The sequence below is a fragment of the Nyctibius grandis genome, chromosome 1, assembly GCF_013368605.1.
Source record: "Nyctibius grandis isolate bNycGra1 chromosome 1, bNycGra1.pri, whole genome shotgun sequence".
In the NCBI taxonomy this organism is placed as follows: domain Eukaryota; kingdom Metazoa; phylum Chordata; class Aves; order Nyctibiiformes; family Nyctibiidae; genus Nyctibius; species Nyctibius grandis.
The window spans coordinates 1,539,931-1,559,656 of record NC_090658.1 but is presented as its reverse complement, the minus strand read 5'-3'; the positions used below and the strand labels follow the sequence as shown (position 1 = coordinate 1,559,656).

Here is a 19,726-nt window from a genome sequence, read left to right as displayed (position 1 = left end):
AGGCTCTTTAAAGTTGTTGGCACCTTCAGAAACAGCACGTGAAGACCAGTAAATCCTAAACCAAAACGTAACGTGTCCAGCTCTGAAAACTCCGAGAATACTGTTTGAAACACAGAAAGCGCTGCAGATGAATGCAGAGTTTATAGCTGACTGCCCAGGGTCTCGGTGGATGGCATCCTTCAAAAGGAAGGACGTGCCCCTTGCGTGGTGGGGGCACGATCACAACCAGGCACAGCCTCCACGCCCGCAGGAGCTTGGGGACAGCAGCAAAAGCCTCATCTCGGTGACAAGGGATGACAAAGAAGCTGAGGCTGAAGAGGACAGAAAGTTGGGAAACAAGCAAAAGGAAAAAAAAAGACAGTAAGACAAGAAATCATATAGTAGAAGGGTGGTAAGGAGGAGGAGGAACCTGATGGGGAGTGGGAGAGCAGAGCAGCACTTGGGTGGCTGTTTGCCCAACTGCATTAACCCCACCCTCAGATTTCAGTTCCTCCCATGTATTTCTGAATCTGTTCTCACTACCCATGTGGTAGGACGTGCCCAAAGCTAATGCACCAAAACTGCCCCACTTCTAACCGCTTTTACCTACCTATAAGGCGTGAAATTACAAAGTGGGGCTTGGAAAGATGTCAGAGGAGGGGGGTTGTGATAAAACCACAACATGCTTTCAATGAATTGATGGTTTGGGTTACTCTTGTTCATCCTCCCTCAGCACGAAGCAGAGGTGCTAAGATATAGGAAGAGAACAGGAAATTACAATAACTGCGGCTTGCTTTCTAGTGCTGCGAGAGAAGCCAACGGCAGCCTCTCAAAAATCAACCACTGCCTTTGCAGCCAAGAGCTGCAGCATCCCCAACCACGCCGCAGTTCCTACCAGTGGAGTAATAACATGGCTTGTTCAATCCTGGACCGAAGAAGAAAACCCCAACATATCTGACTAGTGGAAATAGTTGTCTGTCCAAGTAATGATTTAAATATAGTGCCTGCTAACCCTAAATAGATATTTTATGGACTATTTATAGCCAGGTCCTGGGAATGCTGTATCTGCTTGTCTAGTAATCCATGCTTTTAGGTGAAGTATTTTCTGAAATGAGTCACAGAATAAAAGCCTTGCAATAGTTGGTGCTTTTTAAAGAAAATTCCAACAGAAACTACCAAATCTCCCTTCACCAGCTTGAACAAGCCCCAAAACAGCTCAGCAAGTTTGTTTATTTGATCACTGTAGTCTCTATACGGAAGCACAACACTCAGACATCCCTGTGGTTACATTCATTCCAAAGAGAAGAACGGATGGACAGGATCCTAAAAAGAGTTGGACATGAAAAATATTACGTAAAACAAAAACAAAGCTATCAAATACCATCATGAGCCATCCATTAAAAAATCTTTGGTCAAAAATTATGGTTATCAACGATCCTCTCAAGCTGGGATCACAATAGAAGTAACGGGCGGGAGAAGAACACCCACGTGGTTTTAGTAAAAGGTGGTGAAGGGTCAGAGCCTAATTTTGAACAGATTAAAGATGTGACATGGGAAATACAGCGACATGCCTCATCAGGCTGTGAGAAGTTTGGTGCTGTTGAATTGTCGGTGACGGAGAGGATGGGAGCACGGCCTCCAAGCTCTCCCCGTCTAGCTGGAGGCCCTCTGTGCTGCGGCAGCTGATGCTCGGTGCCGTTACTGTGCTTGCTTTAGTCTGGTTCAAAGGCAGTTGCTGCCCTCCCGGTTCCTCGGTGTCACTCTCTGTGGTCCCCAAGTTCCTGTTTACGGCGAGCGGTTGAAGGGCTCGGTTGGTGCCGGCTCCTCACCTCCACACCCGCTCTCATCTTCGCTCCTCTCCCCTGATCCCCACCCATCCTCTGCAGCACCCTCCTCCTCCCTGCTCACCAGATAAAAATAGTGTGAGAACCTCCACTGAGAGCACAGCTGTGATGGTTTCAGCGCTAACTCCACACGCTGAGCTCTTCACAAGTGTCTGAGCCACTTCATCGCTGTCGACTTTAATGGCTTTTCATCTTCCCGTCCCTCCTCCCATTCACAGCAGGAATGGCCCAAAGCAGCGAGATCCCTGGCTGCCCGTGGGAAAACCCTGCGGCACCGTGCAAGAGCCAGGCCCCCACCTGCTCGCTGCCAGCTTTTGGGGACAACGGGCAACTTATCTCAGGAAAATGCCACCAGAGACACAGCAGCTCTTTCAGTCTCCTAAAGGGCCGCTCACCCGGGAAGGCCACCCTCCATGGGCCCTTGGCATCACCATCAGCGACAGCAACACCCGAAGGGAGCAGGCACAGCTGCTCTCACCCCCATCGCTTCACTCCCGCTGTGCTCCCACAACGTGGGAAAGCAAACCAAGCCTGTCTGGGGTTGGTCGTGTCAAAACCTCTCCTGATTATTTCTACATGGTGTTTCACAACGACACAGCAGGTTTTTGCAATGCTTTTACCACCCCTTTTCTCAAACTGATAAACCGTATTTTTCTGCTCAGGGGTTTCAGGTTAAAACATGCACAGAATTAAAACCGATGAATTTTGGTCAGATGGTTCAGAGAAATAAAAACCTACACACTAAGGGCCAGGAGCACCCATGAGTGATGATCCCTGGGATTTAACATCAGCGATGGGCCCTGAAATGCTATTTATGAATCTCATGGGATCGTTTTGACAAATGTCCTTCATACTTTCACAAACACAGGTTTAGATTTTGAAGATTAATTAAAACTGGAGGATATGGGTGGAGCTCCAAGCGTCCCACAGCTTGTGAAAACATTTGTTTCCCAAGGGTAAAGAGAAATGCGCAACGTGCAGCCCGTGCACGGCGGGGAAACGGAAGCTGAGCTAACAGCAGCAGTGATAATAGAGAATCCAACTTATCTTGAAGCAACACTGGGAAGGAAATTTCCTTTCTGCGGAAACCCCCACGACAACACTCCTAGCACACAGCGGCCTGTAGCCCCCAGCTCTGTGATTGTGATCAATCAAGGACTGACTTTGTTTAGGAGTTTAGTAAATAAACTGGAGTTTGTACACTGAAATCCGCATAAACCAGGGCTGGACGGGATCACAAGCAGGCATCCAGCCCCTGCCCCGCTTGAGGAATGTCTTCCTCCACTAACTGGATAAGGAAAAACCTTCACAAGAACACAGTTAACTTGGAGAGGGCAGAGCTGGGAGTGTCAGTGACTGAACCCCCTGTGCGGGACATGGGGAGGGGGGTCCCATACACCATCCTCCCTCTGCCACACGCTCAGCTCCGCTGAGGGAACTCAATAGGGACTCAATAGGGAACTCTGTGCCAGAACAACGGGGAATTTGCCTTAATAACTGGAAAACGCACGGCTGCAGGAGGCGGCTGCGAGAAACGTGGGCCCCACGACCCCGCGGCTGCTCCCGCGTCCCAGAAAGCCTTATCAGCCCCAGCGCTCTCGCCCGACCAGCTGCTGCTGTGGCAAAGGCTGCCTGGGCACCCGCCTGCTTCCTAAACGCAGCTTCCACACGACCTGCTCCCTTCCAGACCGGTCAAACCACATTTTCAACCAACTGACCTTGAATCCGTTTCAAACTGAACGGCAAACACGTCTGGCGCAGCCCGCTGCCAGCCCAGCACAGGTGAAGTGGCTTCCAGTGCAAACAGCCCCCGCCAGCCCCTGGCCAGGGGGACAAACCGCAAAGGGGGGCTCCCAGAGGAGCTGAGAGGCTGCTGAAGGAAACAGGAACTAGAGCACAAGAGGAAAGCTGAAAGGAGCAGCGAGTGCCCTGGGATGGCCCAGCCTGCAGAGGCACCGCAACCCTCCCTGCCGAGCCCGGCCGTGGGCAGCTGGCCCTGTGCTTGCGGATCCCGTAATCCCTCAAGCAAGGATGAGTTTTAATCCCTAACTCCAAAAACTCTGTCTCCTGCAGGTTTACACCTTCTTTGATTTCCACACTGGAAGTAATTTTTCCAGCTTAAAATTACTATTTTTTCACTCCAGCCGCAGCCAGCGTGCACCCTACACGGAGCATCACTAAACACCTTGACTCCAGGTGCTCCATTTCTGCTGATATCCAACATCCCCAGCTCCCCAGAGCTCATCGTAACCCGGGTTAACCATGCACAGACAACAGAGCTTCCTTTCACAGCACGACGTTCCCGTTACTGTACGTTCTCAGGGCACAGGGTATCGCTCTATGTTTTCTCATAGACGTGAGAATATGGAATTAAATACAGAATCAATGAGGTTGGAAGAGCCCTCAGGGATCATCGAGTCCAACCATTGCCCTGACACCACCATGGCAACTAGACCAGGGCACTAAGTGCCATGTCCAGGCTTTTCTTAAACCCCTCCAGAGATGGTGACTCCACCACCTCCCTGGGCAGCCCCTTCCAATGGCTAATGACCCTTGCTGAGAAGAAATGCTTCCTAATGTCCAACCTGACCCTCCCCTGGCGAAGCTTGAGGCTGTGTCCTCTTGTCCTAGCGCTGGTTGCCTGGGAGAAGAGGCCACTAATATTCACAGTTTCACAAATTCCAGCCGCGCTTGGAAGTTTTTAGATTGAGAAAGACGCCTGAGAGAACAGCAGATGGGCTGCTGGGACCCGAATGTTGTGCTCTAACAAGATTTTATCAGGAAACAACCCGAACGCACGTACCACAATAACTCGCACCGTTTGTTGTAGTAACAGAAGGCCAATACTGAACGTGAAGTAATTCTAATACAGGTTGAACCTCTGTTGTTTCAGGCAGGCTTGGGCACAAGCTCGTACAAAATAACTCCCCCGTACCTGGCCCCAGGGCCGGCACACGGACCCCTCAGCAGATCTGACAGGACCAAGAGCTCCTTCGCTCACCACCCCAGTAGTGCCTTGAGAAAAAAAAACGCTGGTGGCTCCTGGTCCCTAAACTCCCTGTCCAGAGGGAGGCTGAGGATGGGTTCGTGTGCTCCTGGCAGGGTGAGACCCTGGGCTGGGACCCTCCGTGGGACCGCCTGCCTGTGGGACTGCGTGGCAACGCAGATCAGTCAACTGACACCACACTAAATATAACCCAGAGTGGAAAAAAAAGCACCTCTGTGTATCTGCACCGGATCAGCTGAGGAGAGAAACATCTGCCTGGACAAACACTCACGGAATGATGGCCTTTGCACGTGGTCCCGGTACACACTACATCAGCACGTGTGGCAATAAGAAGCCCAGACAGAACAATGCACAAGCATGCACAGAGAGTCTAAATTAAAATATACTGGAATTGATCAACAGGGAAGAAAATGATGGAAGAAGGAAGGATCACCCGGTCAGGAGGAGAACTACCAGATGTCTGTAGAGAAAACGAAATAAAATTAGTTTCTCTTAACATTAAAGTGTCCTATGAGTATCTCCCCTTTAGCAGGAAGGCAATAAAGCTCCACAGTGGATGCTGCTTTTCTCCAGCTGCAGATAACAGGCCAGGACTGAAAACAGGAGTTGATGAAAACGGAAAAAAATGAGTTTAATGCAGAAGACAGAAGTCCCTAACACACACGTGCAAGCAACAACCTACAACGAAACCTGCAGGCAGCCAAACACACATCTACAGAGAACACGATACACGTGGGGCCGATGCTTAGAAACAACAGGTGAACTTTAAAAAAAGGCATCTCCGTTTTTACTTCAGCCTTACAGACAGTTGAACACAGAGGAATGGCTTTGGTGCCAGCAGGATGTATTTGTTATGGTTATTTTATGGCACAGAGTAATCCGTGGCATGACTTCCCCATCCAAAATGGGGAGACTACATCAAAGCTTCCACATGCTCCAACACGACTTAGGCCAGAACTTGAACGCAAACGTGGAAGATGACAAAGCAGCGAGGTGATTCTGTTCATGCTGTGTGTAGCTGGTGATTTGCATCAGGAGCAGAATCCTTGCTGCTTTCTGACTCTGCTCTACAGAGACTATTGTTCCCAGGGCAGGGGTGTGTTCAGCAATCCACTCGCTTTTACTAGGAAGCACCAGCTTCTAAATCCTATTAACTATCTACCCTCCTCTACTAAACGTTACAGCATGTGACTACTTTCAGCGCTGAAAATGCTCTGAAAAGAAAAAAAGGGAAAGCTACATAATGCAGCACGTGGAACAAACAATTCTGCTGCTTTCTCTCTTTGATGTCACTAAACCTCCCTCACACAATGAAACGATGCACAGAACAATGTCCGGTAGCCAGCCAAGCATCACAGGGTGTGGAAGGGCAGGTCCCTTCATTGTCTTTACTTTTACACAGAGTTTATGGCATTTTGGTGTCAGCAATACAAAAATAAACCTCCTGAAAGCCAGCTTCGGATTCACACAGAATGATTATGTTCATCTGCAAAAGAGTTGCTGTAAAGTTTCCCACAGCAAATAAATGAAACATAAAAGTCATCTGGATTTAACAGATTAAACTGGTGGAAGAACTCAGCCTATTTTTTGTTTTAAATTCCGAAGACAAAGATGGCATATTTAAGTAGATTTAGAGAGAATATGTGCTCAGCTCTCCCTAGGTTGGTGCAAGCTATGTGAACTGCTTAACTCCAGGAGAACTGGCATGTATGATTGTGTAAATACCTCCCACACGATGACAGTTCCGTGCACAGCCCATTGCAGCAACATCAACCGCTCGGGTGTTTCTTCTGGTACTCTGAGATACCGGGCGACCTCCTGTTTTCCTGTCTGAAATGCAAAGCAGCTACAGCAACGCAGCCTTTCTAGAGTACGATTTAAACGGTTTAACACTTCGAGGTGCTGCTCTTGGAAACACCTACAGAGCCACAGAGTCAGTCAGGTTGGCAGAGCCCTCTGGGCTCATCGAGTCCAACCATTGCCCTCACACCACCATGGCAACTAGACCAGGGCACTAAGTGCCATCTCCAGTCTTTTCTTAAACACCTCCAGAGATGGTGACTCCACCACCTCCCTGGGCAGCCCCTTCCAATGGCTGATGACCCTTGCTGAGAAGAAATGCTTCCTAATGTCCAACCTGAACCTCCCCTGGCCAAGCTTGAGGCTGTGTCCTCTTGTCCTATCGCTGGTTGCCTGGGAGGAGGCCGACTCCCACTGCACTCCAACCTCCCTTCAGGTAGTTGTAGACTGCACTAAGGTCACCTCTGAGCCTCCTCTTCTCCAGGCTGAACACCCCAGCTCCCTCAGCCATTCCTCGTAGGCCAGACCCTTCACCAGCTTGGTCTCCAGCTTTAAACACCGTCATCTGCCCTGGTTTAAAAGCAACCGCTCACATTAGTGAAGTCTGTTGTGAGAAAAACGTACAAGAGGACCAAGGCCTGACCCCCAAACTGTATTTGGAGAAATATTTTTACTGCGAAATAGCAAAAGTACAGTCGAATAAAGGAACTTTACGGCCTACGGAGCGTGCAGCGTAGGGTTCAAATGGGCCTCCTTTTACAAACAGCATGAAAACACCTCGGCGTTGTCAGCATTCAACACAAAAGCACACAAATGCCTCACGGCTGATTTGACGTTAGGGGTTTATACTCGTTGCTATTTTTTCCCCTTTGCATAACAGACAAACCACTTCATGAAAAGGAGCATGGAAAAAGCATCGGCCTGTCCCAGGACACTGACTGTGAAATTCCCACAGAGAACAATGAGAACCTGAGGTCACCGCGCTATTTCAAGTACACACAATCTTGGGGGGGTCTTTGCAGTTTCCTTTAGAAAACATTATGAGCATAATGCAGGGAAGTGCCAGGGGTCGGGGGGGGCAGTGCTGTTATTTTCCACACTTGCCCAAACCACTGTCGGACTAGCAGTGTCAGCAGGGGCGAGAGGCAGAGAACACGCCAGGTACTTCACTACATAAGGTCCATCTTATTTCTTCCCACGTTCAGCAAACCCAGCAGAATGGAAGAGTTTTTACAGCAGATTCTCTGAATTTTAGCAAGCTTAAACAACAACAGGCCAGGAGAGTGACCTGCTAGTATTCCTATGAATCCCACGGAGGGATTTCAGAGCTGTGGGATCTTTCCTTTCATCTGAGGCACAAGTTAAGACATCACATGGAGAGAAACGTCGAAGCTGTAGGATGTTTTGACCACGCTTCTTTAAAAACTCATTGCAATCAGAAAGAATAGATGAAAGAAATGCCAAACTTCTGTTGGTTTCATGCTTAAATCTCATTTCACCTTAATGACAGAAAAGCATGACTAGAAAAAATAAATCTATGATGAATGAATTTAATCCTTTCAAAATATTAAATCTCAGTGCTGAGAGATGTTATGATTATAATTAATTGCTGTTAAATTATAATTTTCATTATCACAAATATTTTAAATGGAACAACATGTATTTAAACAACCACTGCGCTGATCAGGGATCAATAATAGCTTATTTCACAGCCTTGCTGGAGGACGTGTTTAGTTCATCCAGTTTCCATGGTCACACAATCATTTACTACTGTTAATTGCATGGTATATTGTAGTCAGATGCCCCACGTTGGACTGAGAGGTCGCTGAACAAAAGCAGGCACGCCACAGGTAAGCCAGGCCATGGCTCAGCAAGCCTGAGATCTACACTAATCCCAAAGGTGAAAGCTGAATGAGTAACAGCAATAAAAATATTGTAGATGACAATAAAAATTGCTTGTACACCTGAAGGAACCACGGTATTTATAACACGCAGGTATTTCTAAGAAGGGAGTTTTAAAAATGAATGAATTCTAATGAGATTTGAAACAAACTGCTAATAAGGAGCATTAGAAGAAAAAATCCCTAATCTTCTCTGGCTCTAATCTGCAAACCCATCGTGCAGAGCTCCAGCTGAAGGCCTGGGCTTGGTGTCTTTTGAGACTGGCAAAACTGACGTCTTCACCTCTCAGCTTGCGTAAGAAAAGCTCCTGAAAACTGAACCACAACGTCAGCTTTCACACACACATTCCAATCAGTCACTCTGTATATTAAAGTTCTTTCTTTAAGAGATCCATGTGGTAATTAAAAAAAAATAATCATAATAAATCTTTTCTTCCCATGCCATACTTCTAAGGTACAACCAAGTTGCACATACGTTCTAATTCCTCGCCTCAAAATTTTCCTGCTGGTCTGTTTGATTCCAACCCAAAGGTCATTTACTATCTGCTTTTATGGGACTATGTGGCATGTTTAAGCAAAACCATTTTTAGCCTTTGGAGTTATGCAAGAGTGGTGAAAAAAGACCCCTTTCCAGCACAGTATTTCCTGCCTGGGTAATAACTTTCAAAGCAGGACCAGAAAAAAAACCCCTTTGTTGGAAACTCTCGAAGATTCTCCGAGATTTAAAAGGTGACGCAAATTTGAAGGCATTAGCTGGGTAAAAATTATACTTTGAACACCTTAAATGTGTATCTTCATCCAGAAACATCCCTTGTTTTTCCAGTCTTAAAAGTGGACTCGTGAGTCGGACTGATTGTGCAAGGCATTGACTATGCAAACCGACGAGCTCTCCGTGGGCACAAAGGTGTGGTTTCTGTCAAAGCTACCCAGGAGAGCTCCCAATCATTTACCTTCACTTAATTTCTGTAATTTTTAGCACACTGAGAAAATTAAGTGTCAAACATCATCAGCTTAGCGTAATCAATATTACAAGAACCAAATACGCTTGATCAAAGTACTCTCCTTGATGCCTCCTTGATCACACTGCACATGGGCTCTGTATTCTGGGCTTTCTCCTCCCTCAAAATGTGAGTGGTGTGGTTTTTTTTTCTTTAAAAATAAAAAAACAGACTATGAAATATGGCAATTAACAAAGGAAACACAGAGCACAAGAACTTTTGAAAGCTAAGCGACTGATTAATGATCCCAAGTGTCTGTTGGTGTGATATTAATGCCATTAAAAAATAATTCAGGTCTTGGTTAAACACAGAACTACTGCACGTTTGCCCGACACATGCGAACCAGCTCTTTGAACTGAGCCTGTTTGTGTGCTTGTGTCCTTCTCCCACCCCCTCGCAGCCAAATCACACGGATACACGTGTGTACACAGGCATAAAAATGCATTTATGGCGCCTTACACAGGTTATGTGCACCTTAGTTGTGTGCTCCCAAAGCCTGAGACGTGACAACTCACTGATTTTCAGGACTCCAAACTTAGGGGCACATTTCAGTCTAACTCACACAAGATGTTTATGCATAAGAAAAAACTCCACGAATACACTTCTGAACGTGAAGTCCACAGCGACCTGCAACTGGTGCCAGGGAAATGGTTTTAAACCATAAAGTCCCCATAATGGGGATTTTATAAAACACCCTATCAGGCACCTTATTAACACGTTTATCTTGGGGGAGAGGCAGAGAGAAAAGCATTTAATAATACATGAGCAGCAGTGGATTTATGGCAAAAATGTGAGAGTGGGTGCACCCACCCACACCGCGGGCACAGACACCGCTGTCCCAAGGAATTACTTTTATTTAAATACCACCAGACACGGAGCACTTGAAGATAGCTTAACCCAAATTATCGACCTCCCCATGCGTGAGAATAACACAAAGGTCAGAAGTTCAGAACACAACCAGCACCTGATGTTTCCAGACACCTCCCCTATTTATTCAGAGCCTTACTTAACTGCTAGCCCATAATGGCTATTACTCATGTGAAATTGCAATCAAAGTACAGTCACATCTGCGATTTCAGAGCAGTCTCTCTCATTATATTGCCAGACAATCTGGAAAAGCTGAAAAGAGGAACACACCCCGAAAAAAAAGGGGCCATTGCACTACCAGAGTAAGTTAGTTTCCCTGGAAATAACTGTGGAAAGATACTAAACTAGGCGCAGAATTAATTATTACCCAAAGCAGACCATAGTTAGTTGACTACAGATGAGACAGGCATGTTTTCACTTTCCTTTTTTCCTGGAACCAAATCACAATCAGATCAGATTGTCAAAAAGTGGAAACAGTGCCTGGGCAAAATGAGCACCAGGAGCTGGATTGCGGGGTTGTTTGGGAGGGGGGAAGGCTGAACCCAACACACAGCATCAGCGTGGAGAAGCTGAAACCAAAGAGGAGCTGTTATCTGTGAAGAATGAAGGAGCAGGCCTGGATTTGAGAGGCAAAATCCCACGAGCGAGTCCCTCGGCACTGTTCTGTTGTGCAGTTTCATCGCCTTCCACGGGGCTGCCTTGGTTTAGATGATCTCAGAAGTGGGCTCTGCATATCAGCTGATTTTCTGGAGTTTGCCAAGCCATTGGGGGAATACAGACCATCTTTGTACCTTGCCACCAGTTACCTGTCAAAGAGAAAGCTGCCCCTGTCCGGTGTAGGCCTGTTGTGTACGTGTGACTGGGCCTGTGCTTTCAAGAGCTCCAGCTCCTGTTTTTTACGAACAAACCAAACTTGATTGAACACAGAATTATCAGCATTTCCAGTTATTTTGGTCATGCCAGATCTTTCACAAGACCTTTGAAAAGCCATGAACGTGGCCCCCAGCCCACGCCACAGTGACCGCCTGCGTGTCTGCTCGGCTGTTCTGTTCCCCTCCAAAACTGAAGGCCCTTTTTCTTTAAGCCTCTTCCTCAGTGGAACAGTGGGGCATTCAGCACGGCTACGAGACTGGGTAATATTAGTTTGGCTACAGTAGCTCTCTTTCAACAAAGGAGGCTCTCAGCCCGGGATACCCTCGTTCCAGCAGCAAGTGTACAAGGGCTTTTGTGCTAACGTGGGCTCTCCCGGCCATCGTGACCTTAGACTCCACATCAAAAGTCACAAGCATGAGTGGTCACCATCCCCTCTTGTGTTTTCTCCTCTGCAACACAAGAATTCAGCTCTGTGTGTTTCCAGGAGCAGCCAGCAGTTTTAGGCTCACATGCCCTCCGTGATCACATGCAGGCTATCACAGAGCACAGCAGGGCCAGGATTACCTCGGGTGCTACATAAGTAAAGTATGTGAATGAAATTACGTGTTCAAAGCTGAGTTAGGAGGAAGGGCCTCCTCCCCAAAGCCCCCCTGCTCCCCTCCAGTGGGGAGCACGCCCATCATCCTCCGATTCTGCGTGCCAGGCCACCGCCTTATTCTTCTTGTGCTGGATTTCAGAACTGCCGGAATGCAGAGTAATCCATGAGTTCCTTACTCTCTCCATGAATGACCCTTTACTCTGAAAGGACCAACGTTGAGTTGGGAGGGGAGTTGTTTGCCTAAGACCTACTAAACAATCTCCCATCCTTGGAGTTGTTATATCACTTGAACAACGACACTGGGCAAAGGACCATCACCTGCCAGCCCCAGAGATAAATTTCCAAATGAAATTCCAGATTGGATTTCTTGTGGGAAGAGCAAAGTAGATTCTAAACCATCTTATTTATTTTACCTCCTTCACCACAGCTTTTAAAGTTAATGGAGACTAATTCCCAGTATTTGGTTTAACAGTTTTCCCAAACCTGGCTACTCAATGAAGAGAATTAATTTTCATGGCATCATCACACCCCGCTACTTAATAGCTGACACTTAATACTTCTCACTTCAACTGAAACAGGAACAAAAAGACCTCCAGAGCTGTTAGTAATCAAACACTGTTTCAATGAATTCTTACATGACATTCAGACTCTGAGCAGAAGGGATGCACCTCCCAAACCCCACGTCCTGCGCTGGGATATCACAGAGGAGTAGTTCAGTACAGGGGAGAGGAAATGAGGATTCTGTGAATCACGTTGCAATCTGTAATTTTATTTTCTTCACCATTTCTCCTTACCTTAGGTAGTATTTCATCCATCAGCTCACAAGCTTTGTTTACTTCACCATTTCGGAGGTACAAAAAGTGCACCAGAAAGGTCCTTTTTTAAACAAAATTATGCTCCAGAGCCCTGAGTTTTCTGTTTGGTTTAAAATTAAGTTTCTGACATGTACAGTTAAAAAACAAATATTACAAACACAACGTAAACAGCAACTGAAGAGAACAGACAACAAAAAACCTGAGGCAACAGCTCAGAGCTGTGAATTTTCACAGTTATTTCAGTGAGGAGCCAAATCCAATTTAAACGTTTGCTTTTTCAACTGTATCAACACTGACCGTGTTAGCAGAAATACCTCACCCTCTGCTCTTCTGACTTGCCTTCTGGATCTTTTTAAGAAGTACCAAAACCCATAACCAGAAAAGGTAAATTTTTGGAAATTTGGAAGACAGAAATCTCAGAGATTTTTGAAAGAGAAAGCAGGAATTTGGGACAAAATGTTGTCTTCAGTAGCTATGAGATTATAAAATCTGGTTTATTTATCTAACAATGAGAAATTTCTTAGTCCTCATTTAATCTTGAGCCACAGTAACAGTTTATCTAGCAGTAAAGGAGTTGCCTTTCTGTCCTGAATAGCCCTTTAAAACAGGGATAACACAAAATAACGTCAGACTTTATTTCTCACTATTCATTCTGAAAGCAAGTCTTCCACAAGAACTTTCTGTTAAGTTTTCCTCAAAATGTCATATTGATTTTTGTGGTTTTTTTTAATACCAGGATTGGAAGAGAATGGGAGTGAAAGGTTTGAATGATTTTTCAAGTTTTGGAAGTTTAGGCTTCATAGGTGAAACTATCTGAGAACCTTCTGCAAAACCTTCTTCCATGGGTTTGCCATACATCATCTAGGCAAAAATTTAAGAAGTAGGGGAGGCAAAATCAGGCTGACACTGAAACACGGCCTTCCCTTCTGACTGTCCTCACCTCCTCAGTCCCTGCCCAGAGGAAGGCCATGAAACACTGATTCCCCGTTCAATTAGTTGGTGAAATAGGGGTTTTTTTATAAGCTGGACATTTGAAATATTTCTAGACAGAGACAACTTTCACCAGTACTCAGCTACCACCTTTGTTTCAGATAGCTAAAACGTCCTAAAACCAAGCTAGCATTCAGACAGGTTTGCAGGAATCTTTACGTTGGAAAGAATAAGGGCCAAGCTCTCACAGAAATGCACATTCAAAACACTCTGAGATCACTTAAAAACTCTTTGCAAATCTGACAGGGCTTTCAACCATTCTGCTTGTGCTCCTGTGCTCCCCAAACCCAGACTGAAGGGTGCTGTGACACACGCAGCTTTGGAACGGCTGCAGGCAGCAGAAAATCCAGCAAAAATTGCCACAAGAATATTAATGTATCTGCAACTTCAGTGGAACTGAGAGAGTGGGGGAAAAAATCCCTGTAAACCAGACACATTTCATGTGGAATGCGATTCAGCCTTCCCTCATCTCACCTTTAGCAGAAATTACCATGACAAGAAATGCCAGGGACCAATTTGGTAGACAAAGTAGGATGTCCTTGAGCTCAGTAATCACCGCCTGTAGCTATGCAGGTCACTGCTCGCAGGAGACTGAAAGCCTTTAAAGGTAAATCTTGCATCAAGGCAGACAGCTGTTGAAACTGCCTTTTCAAAGGGCACCCATGTAAATTCAGAGGATCCTGGGTGCAGCAGATCTCCCCAGCCTAACGCAGGACGGTACCTCAGCAACTCCTGCAAACCTGGGAGCTCCCTGGCTCATCCTCCGGCACGGGCAGGGAGTTGGGGATAAAACTTTCTTGCAGGAAAAGCTGTGGGGAAGCCACCCAAAGTACTCAGACGATGGCATTTCGTTTCCCTGTGCAGGCAGTGCTGTGTACCCACGGTCGGTCTTTCATCCCCATGAAGCAGAGCTCAGAACTCTAAAGCCAGCTTAAACACCTTGGACAGGAGAGACAGCTCGCCTTTCCTACAGGCTTCTTTCAGTGGTCACCACAAGAGGTGTCAAGCTTTTCAAACCATGCTATTTCTAACATGGCTCAAAAGCAGGAATAAAATACTGCTGATAAAGTCACCAAGCAATAAATACCAGGCTGTCCTGTGAACCAGGTGGGACGGAGCCCGTGAGCAGCGATGAGAGCCGCTTCTCGGGGCTGGTGGGGGCTTCCCTGGGGCACTGACACTCCCTGGCCTTTGCTGGGGAAGGCAATACAGCTCCAGGGGTCTCCTTCCAGATTCCTGACTTGCATTAACCTCTTCCTGCCAAGCCCATCCCCAGGATCCTGCCACGCTAACGCAGCCCAGGTGACAGCCTTGGTTTGGAACTACAACCTATCTGGTTTGCTTTTCATTTAATTCCTCAACTGAGCAGAACAAATTTTCTCCACCGATGTACCCTGCACAAGCTACATGACACCACATTTTCCACAACCAAGCTTTGGGGTCCTGTCTTTGCTGCAGAGAGCTACTCCAGCCCTGCAACACCACCCCTTTCGACCAAACAAGTGGCCATGAGAACCAAAACTCCACACCTAGGTTTAAGGTGATAGCAACTACTGATTCTATCTCTCATTTATCATTCCAGGACTGGGCAAACTAACCATAAGAACTTACTAAAACTTAATAAAGGCACAGAACTTGCTAAAGCATTTTTAAGCTGCCATTCTCACGAGCATAAGGACTGAGCATGCTAAACTCGATTATCATGCAATAAGACTTCAGGGCTTCTTCTGACACAAAGACAGCCTTGATTCACTTGCACAGTGTCTTCTGACACACCCTGCTTCACTCCGGCCCATCAAGGCAAAGGGGAGCTGGGATCTGCATCAAGGTGACCCTTCCCTGGTGCAGAAGGAGCCCGTCTGGTCCCTTCTAGTCCCACAACTTGCACCAGCTTCACATCCCAGTGGGAGAGGGCTGGAAAATCTGCTTTAAATGCTCCACCATCATCACCAAGGGAACAACAGAGTGTCCTTACGATCGCTACTTCAAGGCACTTAAAAGAGGTGAAATGTAGGAATGCCTGGGGGGTCACTCGTGATCTGAACTTGCTTTGTCCCTAGTATTTTGGGGCAGAATTAGGTTGGCTCTTCTCACGTGAAGCTGCCAGTGCCAAATCTAACGTACCCTCAACACCTTAGGAAAGAGGAGATCAGAGAGAGTTATCCTCTACTCACTGCTGATTCATACTTCTGCTTCGTACAGGGCCTGAGTACTTGCTCTGCATTATTTTAGTCAAAACAATGTGCTCCTAAGTGCTTTTTTTGAGGAAAACTCCCAACCTTCACTACATCCAAACAGCGCCTTGCTATAATCTAGTGCAAAGCTGTGGATTCCCATGAAAACTCCAGGAATTGCAAAAAATTAGGGACAAATTCAGTGTGTGGAAAACATGAATGGAGGCTACGGTAACCCTGGATGGTGCCCACAGTGGTGCTGCTCTAGAGAGGCAAGAGGGGTGAAACACAGCTGTAAAGGAGGAAAACACAAAAATAAAAAGGCAGGGAAGCCTCAGTGGTACTTTTTACCAAGAGACTGAAGGATGTTTGAAACACATCTGCTCTTACTTGTCTGTGTACAGCGAAAAAGGAAAAACTGGTGATAAATTTGTAATTGAAAAATACAACATTCAGCTGGTCTTTGCTGGGTCTGAGTCTGGATGCCCCGAGCACTGCCCAGGGCCACACAACACCCACCGTTTTCACCAGAGCCTCCCAGCAAGAGGACAAGAACCACCTCAAAATTTCACAACAACAAACGAATGGCTTTTTAGATATTCTCCAAACAAAGAGCCATTAACCCAGGGAAAGACACCTTCTGTGTCAGCAGAGTTAAGCCCCTCCCTTCACAGCACACAACATTATTTTTTATGGTTATTTAGCATTTCAGGGAGTACCTATGTGCATATTTAAAACATTTCCTGGACCCAAGCTCCACCCTGAACCAAGTCATTGGCAGCACTGTTTTTCAAGCCTGTCTGCCTTCTCTGCAATGTGAGCAAGCAGCTGTGGGATGGTCTGCTGCAAAGCCCCTCCTTACCCTTTCACAAGAATTCACTGCATTTTATCTCTTTTGTCAGAGGAAGTTGCAGGAGTTTAGGGAGAACAGCACAACTTTTTTTTTCACAGTGCATTCCACCGAAGGGAAAACTCACTTTCAACACCGCGTCTGCTCTCTTCTTTCAATGTGATGTAAACACATAGATAATGGATTCCTGAAGCAGTGACCCTGAAAATTATAAAACCTGCCTTCTTTAGACTAACTTAACCAGCAAAGAAAGAGGCACAAGCCAGCATTTTTTCCCCCCGTGCCACAATCTTACCTCGTTCTTTTTAAAGCAAGTACCACAGCCTAAGATCTGACAGATGTCCAAGATAAAGCCTCTAACATATTCCCTCGTGTGCAAGTTTGGAGCCTGGATTTTCCATGCCTTGCCCGAGGAATGTCTGTGTTGCCAGTGGCTAAGATGCTGTCATTTTATCTTATTATATCCAACGTGCAGCCGTTACTGTGAGCCAGTTTACAAGATAAACAACGGACTATGAATGAAAGATTTTCCCCCCCCCTCCCTCCTTAAGCCCACAAATAGGAACATTCTTTGCACTAACCAGGCTCTTCCTCCCTCTCCGACAGGAACCACAGGAGCACACTTGTGGCACAGAGCAGAGTAAAATAAGAAACATGCACAGCAGGGCTGAACTGCCCTGCGCTCAGGCTGCTCGGGGATTATTTACGGAGTCACATGGACGGAGAGGAGGAGGGTTGGTTTTGGTTAAGAATTCTTTTTTATTTTGAAACCGCAATGCCAGAGTTCATTCATCCCTGGGCCATGCCTTACAGAGCTTGTTTTACCCTGTCTGAGGCAGGGAGGCGGGGGGCACACTGCTCCTCCACGGCACTGCCCATAACCCGGGTTTCCAGCACAGGTCAGAGGCCCCCCCTTCACAGAGCACACCCCCCTCCCCAGAAGAAACGTCTGGTTTCTCACACAGAGAATTTAATGGAAGGCATTAAAGGACATTTTCCCTGTCTAAAAGAGTAGCGATACAAAATGAAACAAACTGGGAATGTTAAAGCACGTGAAGGCTTTCTCAGAGATCTTCTTCGGTTGGAAATTATGCAACTGTTCTTCACTTGAAGTAGTGAAGCCACCCCCCTTCAGAGGAGGTACACGAGGAGTTAAAAAGGGCTCTCGCACTGCAAACTGCCCCCAAAGCAAGGGGGCAGTTAATTTAATCATAAATTAATTTAATCATAAATCAATTAATTTATGATTAATTTCCAGAGCTGACTGTATTTTATATAAGGATAAAATAAATAAATACCCCCTCCTCACTCTCCCCTTTGTTGTTCTAAGTGACTTGGGCTGCGTTAGTCCTCATCTGTAACGCCGAGTGGCTCAGGCTGGACACGCATCTCAACACCATAAGACTGAGGACACCTCCAGAGAGGTAAAAGCCACACAGTATCTCTTAAAAGAACACAAAGCTTTTTCCTACAGCACCGCTTTGGGCCTCTCTCATTAACACCTCGATGCAATGAGAACAAGCCCAGACTAACATGTTTACAGGGATCATATCATAGCAACACCTCCAAAAATCCCAGCACAGCCTTACCTTGTAACTGCTTGAATCTTCCCTCTAACTGGTTATAGTTATAGGGCACCTGAGCGGCGTACCCTGGGGACAACGGCCCGGGCATGCTGGTCGGTTTTTGTAATTCCATTTACAGGTAACGCAGCATAAAGGAGGCACAGGTTTCTCTACCATACATCCAAGTAAATCCCAGCTTCACCAGTAGCTTGGCTCCAGTCCCTGGAGAAAACGCTCTCGCTGAGCCCTAAGTAAACAGCAGCTTCGGTTCAAAATCCAGCGGGGTGGGTTGGCGGTGAGTTGGCTGTAACAGATTCAAACTTAAAGCACCATGAGGGGTTTTTTGGTGTTTTTTTTTTCCCCCTGCTCCACTCCAGGCAACTCTGGAGCGCTCGAATCTGGTTTCAAACGCTCGCCTGGCTGTGGCGGAACTAAATCAAAGCAAAGCAAGCGTGCGACTGAGCCCAAAGCACGGGCAGCGTGGAGCTGCGCGCACCTCAGCCCTTCCTGCTGGTTTGAAATATAATCAGGAGGCGCCCGGGTGCGGGCTGATGTCACTCGATTACCATAGAGCCCGTGGAGGAAAGGCAGGGTGTACCAAGGGCTGTACCAAGGGCTGTACCAAGGGCGAAGGGGCGGCGGAGCGGAGGCAGAGCGGGCGGCTCTGCAATGACACGGCGAGTCCTTCCGCTGGGCCTGGGGGGCAAAGGTGGCACCGGGGTGCCCAGCCCTCCGCTCTGACGTGCCACCGTGGGTACAACAGCCGGTGGTACCTTCCTGAGCGAAGCTGGTGGAATTACAATCTCTTGTGAAGAGCCTCATGTAACGGAAAAGTCTCCGATTACTATCGCACGGAAAGGAGGGCGCTTCTCTTTATTCATCCCACAAAGTAACGCACACAGCAGTGCTGTCGGTGTTCAGTGGACACAGATGCACGCTGGGAGCAAACAAAAGCTTTGTGAAAAGGTTCCTTAAACCGCCCGTTTTACATTACTTGTCCGAATCCTCAATATCGACATCTCCTGCGTACGTGGCTCCCTGCCCACGTATCAGCGTGCTGGGTATTACCGCAAGATTAATGGCTGGCTGGGCTGTGCGCAGGAGGGGGAGGGCTGGAGCGTGGAGAAGGATCCCTTCCCCCTGACCGTAACACCCTGCTGCGATAGAAACGTGCACAGCAGCAGGGCTCTGTGCTAGGAGTCGGTTCCTGCAGGTGGGACGAGACAGAGGATGGCAGTTTTCCCTCAGGGGCACGAGCTCCCAGCCCTCGCTTACTCGTAAGGGAAATTAAAAGGTCGATTCCACACTCATATTCTCTTAAAACTGCTGATAACATCCACACAAATGCTTTCTCTTTTTTCTTTTCCTGCATTTCCAAATTCCTCTCCAATGGAATCAATGTTCTCTTCTCCTCCCACTCCGGCCCCTCATTAAACATTTCAAAACGTCGCCTTTGTTTTGGTAC

At 47.0% G+C, this 19,726-nt stretch overlaps 1 protein-coding gene across 6 annotated transcripts in view; it reads right to left on the bottom strand.

Moving 5' to 3' along the window:
* Positions 1–19,726, bottom strand: part of SPTBN1 (spectrin beta, non-erythrocytic 1) — a 122,866-nt gene that overhangs the window by 49,646 nt on the left and 53,494 nt on the right. Inside the window, exon 1 of one of the 6 annotated variants that reach the window (XM_068401545.1) lies at positions 18,286–18,780. The exons of the other annotated variants lie outside the window; for them this stretch is intronic. Within the exon in view, the coding sequence (XP_068257646.1) occupies positions 18,286–18,394 (109 nt within the window). The 5' untranslated portion in view covers positions 18,395–18,780. Of the gene's footprint in view, positions 1–18,285; positions 18,781–19,726 lie in introns of those variants that run through there. 6 annotated transcript variants of the gene reach the window in all.